At 39.9% G+C, this 6,429-nt stretch overlaps 1 protein-coding gene across 7 annotated transcripts in view; it reads left to right on the forward strand.

Annotated features, from left to right (window-relative positions):
- Positions 1–4,102, forward strand: part of ABHD18 (abhydrolase domain containing 18) — a 46,790-nt gene extending 42,688 nt beyond the window's left edge. For all 7 annotated transcript variants that reach the window (XM_006153146.3, XM_027773684.1, XM_027773685.1 and 4 more), the window contains one exon: positions 3,398–4,102. In XM_006153146.3, the coding sequence (XP_006153208.1) occupies positions 3,398–3,449 (52 nt within the window). In that variant the 3' untranslated portion in view covers positions 3,450–4,102. The remainder of the gene's footprint in view (positions 1–3,397) is intronic.
- Positions 4,103–6,429: the final 2,327 nt, after the last annotated feature.

A 6,429-nucleotide genomic window follows, 5' to 3' on the forward strand; every position in this document is an offset into this window, starting at 1 on the left:
ACTTGAGTCCTATTAATTGGTGATTGAGCAGACTCCCTGCTTGATACTCAGGTGATCCTCTGGCCCAGCAAAACTAAAACAAACAGACAAACAAAAACTGAGTACTTAGGGTTGCTAGGGTTGCTTATATGTGGATACAGGCGCCTGTGCATGCTCTAGCAGATTGGTATCAGATTTCTTTTACTTTCTATCTGAGTTGAGTCTGAGACATTAGAAAGAGTAAATATAGTCAAAGTCAAATGTAAAAACTCAAAAGTGATCATTTGGGGCCAGCCAGATGGCGTAATGTGTAAAGAGATTGGAGCCCACATGGGTGCTTGTGGTTCGAGTCCTGTATCCAGCTTTAATTTTAATTGGTTTCCCTTCTTATAGTCTACTGTAATTTATAAGAAACAAATTCTTGAGCCAAAGAAGTACAAGCATATTAGAAATCCATGTTTTTTTCAGAGCTGGCTCCGTGGCCAACCCCATTGCGCAAGTCCTGGACACATCTCACAGTTGTTATTTAAATTGGGTGAAAGGTAACATATACCTTAGAGAAAAAAAAGTCTGGAGAAAATATATGAAAACACTACATGCTTTAGAGTGATAGGATTATGGCTTTCTCCTTTTCTATATATTTGGATTATCTGAATATTCTAGTGAAACTTTGTTACACAGTATGAAAAATTATAAAAATAATAAGCTTACATAAATCTTATGGCAAGGGCTGACAGGTAGCGTGGTAGTTAAGGCATTGGACTCTCACACGGCTAACCATGGTTCAAATCCTGGACCTGGCGGCTTGCTTTCTTGCTTTCCCTCTTTCTCTCTCTCTCTTTCTGGTCAATTTAAATAAATCAATCAATAATACTTTTTTTAGTTTTAAATCTTACGGAGGGCCAAAATAATCCTTCCTAACTGAAATACTAAAATACCTAGTAAAGGGGATCAGCAGATGGCATATTGGTTACATCATTGGACTTTCACATAGTCAATCATGGTTCAAGTCCCAGACAGGGCAACTTAAAAAATAAAAAAAATGCCTGGCACACATGTGTGCATGCTCAAAATCCCAGACAGGAGAATGGAGGAGAAGGGATTGCAGCATGGCCATTGCCCTTAGGGGATGATTTCTCATTTTCTGTCTCTCCAGGGAGCATATGTGCCATATAGCCAAAATCTCTTTTAAAAAAATACCTAGTAAAGTTAATGTAGGAAACCAAGGCTTTTTTAAAAAAAAAAAAAATTATTTATTTAATTTTATTTGTTATTTTTTTAATTTGACAAAAAAAAAAAAAAAAAAACGGGAAAGTGAGAAAGCAAGCCACCAGGTCCAGGACTTGAACTATATTCAGCCACGTAGGACTCCAGCACCCTTAACTGCCACACCACCTGCTAGTCTCTACTCCCCTTTTTTTTATTTGCAAGAGGGTATATGCATTTTGGGGAGTGGGGAAGCAACCCCCTCATGGGGAATGGTCCTGCCATAATCCCTTCTCCATTTCTCCTTTCAGGATGTTGGGCATGCATAAACCTGGTATGTTTTTCTTTTTCTCTTTTTTTTATTTTTAAGAGATTTTCTGCTATAGGGCGTATGTGCTTGCCAGAGAGACAGAGCGAGTCAGAAAGTGAGAAATTACTCCCCAGGGGAGATGGCCATACCACATCCCTTCTCCATTCTCTTCTCCTGGCATGAGATTGAAGCCACTGGGTCTGGGACTTGAACCACAGTCAACTACATGGAAGTCCAGCAATGTAGCCATTATACCATCTTCTGGTCCCGCTTGGTATTTTTTCAAACTGCTGGGTCCATGTAGTCAGCCATGTGAGATCCAGCCACATTGACCACCATACCACCAGCTGACCCAGAAACCAAGGATTTTAAGTTCAATTGCTAGAAACATAGTAGATAGTGAACCAAAAAATCTCTATCATAATCTTTTTTAAAAGAATTATTTTACTTAAATTTATTTTAGTTTTAATTTTAATTTTAATGTGACCAGAGAGGGACATAGTGAGGGAGAAGAAGAGAAAGAGAGAAAAAGGGAAAGTGAGAAAGCAAGCTGCTAGATCCAGGACTCAAACCATGGTCAGCCATGTGGGAGTCCAGTGTCCAGTCCAGTCCAGTCCAGTCCACCACCATGGCACCTGCCGGCCCCAGATCTCTATCATAATCTATTAAACAGATTTAATCCCATACTCTGAAAAGTTTCATAATTTTAGCAAGGTGACACAAAAGAACAATAAAAAGTAACCAGTTTTTTTTTTCATCATTTTAATTTATATATATATTATATATTCATTATATTCTATATTAACTTATATATTCATTTATATATAAATATATATATTCATTCTTTGGCACAGAAAAGTGCTTCAGTAAAAGATGTTGCTTTTGGACCAGCAGATGGCGTACCAGTTACGTTTCTGGGCTCTCACATGATTGACCAGTTGAGTCCCAGACCTGGCAGCTTGAAACTCACACTAGGCATATGCACATGCCTGCCCAAGATCCCAGGAGGAGAAGAGATTGCAGAATGGCCATTCCCTGTGGGGGATGATTTCTCACTTTTCCTCTCACTGTCTCCGTCTGTCTCTTTCTGCGAGCCCTCACGTCCTAAGGCAAAAACCTCTTTTTTTTTTTTTTTTTTTTTTAAAGGGTGGGGACCAGCAGCTGGGGTAATGGCTATGTCTCTGGACTCCCATGTAGTCGATTGTGGTTCGAGTCCCAGACCCGGTAGCTCTAACTCATGCCAGCCGCTTGTGCATGCGTGCCCAAGATCCTGAGAGGAGAGTGGAGGAAAAGGGATTGCGGTGGGGTGATTTCTTGCTTTCTGTCTCTCCATCTGTCTCTGTCTTTCTGGCAAGCACACAAACCCTATAGTTAAAAAAAAAAAAAAAAAAAAAAGGTTACTACTCTGGATTCATCATCAGTTGGAAGTACATTTAGTACGTTTTTTCAGTGGTTGACGGGCTGGGTCTGTGACCTGGTGTTTAAGGCAGCAGATCCCACATGGCCAGCCACACTGAGTCCTGGACCCAGCAGCTTGAAGAAATGGCACATGCATGTGTGTGTGTGCCCAAAATCCTGAAAGGAGGGAGAGATGGAGAAAAAAGGTATCACACTGTGACCATTCCCCGTGAGCGTGCTGTTTCCTCTCCCTCTTTGTCTCTAACTAGCACATGCACCCTCTAGCAAAAAAAAAAAAGTTTTCCCAGTAGCAATAGTGAAGTTACGCAGATGCAAACAGCAACCCTTCTTTGGGCACATGCACGTGCCTCTTTCCTAGCTGTTTGGAGAGGAGGTTAGGTTCCAGGACATCGATAATTTTGGAAATCATGTTTATGTTACAGGTATTACCTGTCCTCTGTTTTTGCTAATTGCTTACAGTTTGTCTTTCCTATTTAATTTCAGACAAGCTATCTATGATGCATTTGAACGCTTCCTCCGTAAATACGCCAGCTAAGTGGATCACTAGACACAACCAGTATGGCCGTTATGTTTCTTAAGAAAGGAATTTTCATCCTATGATGGTGTAAAGAACAAGCAGACAGTGCTATATATCTAATTGCTATCATTTTGCCTGGAATTCAGTGTTACAGATCAGCCAACAATATACTTTACATACACTTGGGTGATTTTAAAACAGTATTTGAATTAAGTTATGATTAAGTATTTTGTTATTATTTGTGGAAATGCCATCTCTTCAATATCTAATCTGTTGTTACTATTTATGAAAACTTTAAGTTTTAAATTATGAATACTTACTAGTTTAAAATAAGTGTATTTATTGAAACCATATTGGTTTTAATAGTTATTAAATCAAACTAAGATTGTAATTTATCCTCCTGTACTGTATATGCTTTTATGACATTTCTCCTATTGACTTGAAAAACACATTTCTTTTTTGGATACCTAGTAAATTTATAATCTTGTTTTTAACGTTTGTTAATTTTCTGTCATGGAAATACAGTGTATAAAATCAGTGTTAACTTTGAATCCTAAAAAATCCCAGTTGCTTTGTAGATAAGTGCTTTTAAGAATTAAAGTGAGCATTGAAATGTAGATAACCATGCACTAGAGTGGCTAGACTTCAAAACATTGCCGAAGATAAGGTTGGAAAAAAGTGCCAAACATTTCCCCTACTTAAAAATGTCATCTCATGGGGCCGGTGGGCGCCATGATGGTTAGGGCAGCTGGACTCCCATGTGGCTGACCGCAGTTTGAGTCCTGAACCTGGCAGCTTGCTTTCTCACTTAAAAAAAAAAAAGTTGTCTCACAAAAAAAAAAAAAAAAAAAAAATTGTTCCACAAAAAAAAAAAAAAAAAAAAAAAAAATAATAGCCCTTTTACAATAGTCGATGGATACTGTGTCTGATGTTTTCTTTTTATGTTTACTCTTAGACTCTTAGATTTACTAAACGTCTAACGTGACTTTAGCCCAATGGCTTTTTAATTTCACAATTTAATAGCCACATGTGAAATTGATCCGTCCCATATAAACTTTATTTTACAGAAAAGGCTTAAAGTTTTGTATAAGAACTACTAACTTTTTTAAATGAGATATTATATGTTAGATGTGGTGCTTTCTCTTTATGTAAACTTCTCTCTAGCAGAGAACTAAAGTGTTAAAGAAAAAAATGGAAAATATTTTTGCGTACTGTATGAAGGTTTGGAATAAATGTGTTTGAGTTTTATTTGTTTGAAATCTTGTCTATGAATTATTTTTAAATATATATTCTAAGTTTAGCAAGGCTATTTACTTTATAATGAGCCTTTGCAGCCATTTCTTCCTTTCTTTCTCTGTTTCTTTCCTTCCTTCCTTCCTTCCTTCCTTCCTTCCTTCCTTCCTTCCTTCCTTCCTTTGAGAAGATTTAGCTATAGGGCGCGTGTGTTCACCAGAAAGACAGACAGAAAGCGAGAAATCATCCCCCAGGGAAGATGACCACACTGCAATCTCTTCTTTTCTATTCTCCTCTCAGGATATTGAGCACTCAGAACACACGGGCGGTGTGAGTTTAAGCTACCAGGTCTAGGACTCGAATCGTAGTCTCCTACATGGGAGTTCAGCGATATAGCCGTTAGGCCATCTGCTGGTCCCAACAGTCATTTATTTATTTATTTAAGATTCGATTTTGGGACCAGCAGGTGCCGTGGTGGTTAAGGCGCTAGACACTCCCATATGGCCGACCAGGGTTCAAGTCCTGAATCTGGTGGCTTGCTTTCTCACTTCCTCTCTCTCTGTCTCACCCTCTGTCTCTCTCTGGTCAAACTAAAAAATAATAATAATAATAAATGAATGAATAAATAAAATAAATAATTATTTAAAAATAAAAGATTCAATTTTTGGGGACCAGCAGTTAGCGTAATGGCTATGTCGCTGGACTCCCATGCAGTTGACCATGGTTCTCATCCCGGACCTGGTGGCTTAAACTCATGCCGGGTGCGTGTGTGTGCGTGCCCAAGATCCTGGGAGGAGAAGGGATTGTGCTGTGGCCATCCCCCCAGGGGGTCATTTGTCGCTTTCTGTCTCTCTGTCTATCTCCGTCTGTCTGGCGAGCACACGCGCCCTATAGCAAAAACCTCTTCAAAAAAAGAAAGATTTTATTTTTGCAGGACCAGCAGATGACATAGTGGTTTTGTCACTAGACTCCAACATGGCCAACCATGGTTTGAGTCCCGGACCTGGTGTCTTGAAACTCATGCCAGGGGCGTGTGCATATGTACTCAAGATCCTGGGAGGAGAATGGAGGAGAAAGGATTGCAGAATGACTATCCCCCCTGGGGAGTGATTTCTCACCTTCCCTCTCACTGTCTCTGTCTCTGTCTCTCTCCTCAGCAAGCGTACACACCCTAAGCAAAAACCTCTCCCCCAAAAAAGATTTATTTTTGCTATAGGGCCTGTGCACTCATCAGAGACAGAGAAAGACAGAAAGTGAGAAATCACCCCCAGGGGGGATGACCACACTGTAATTCCTTCTCCATTCTCCTCTCGGATTTTGGGAACATATGCACATATACCCAGCATGAATTTCAACCTGCTGCATCTGGGACTCAAACCTTGGTTGACCACTTGGGAATCCAGTGCCTTAACCACTATGCCACCTGCTGTGGCCCCTTACAGCCTTTCAAAAGGTGATTTTGTCCCTGCAGTCCTTCTTTTTCCATTGCCTTTTTTTTTTCCTTTAAGAATTATCTATGGGCACCAGCAGATGGCAGAATGGCTATGTCGCTGAATCTCCACATAGTCAACACTTTTAAATCCTGGACTCAGTGGCTTAAAACTCAGACCAGGCGCATGTGTGTGCTTTCCTACATGCCCAAGATCCAAAGAGGAGAAAGAAAGAGAAAGAATTGCAGCATGATCAACCCCCTGAGGGGGTGATTTCTCACTATCTGTCTGTCTCCCTCTGGTGAGCACACTCACCTAAGGCAAAAAAAAAAAAA

The sequence above is a fragment of the Tupaia chinensis genome, unplaced genomic scaffold (assembly GCF_000334495.1).
Source record: "Tupaia chinensis unplaced genomic scaffold, TupChi_1.0 Scaffold000362_1, whole genome shotgun sequence".
NCBI lineage: Eukaryota > Metazoa > Chordata > Mammalia > Scandentia > Tupaiidae > Tupaia > Tupaia belangeri.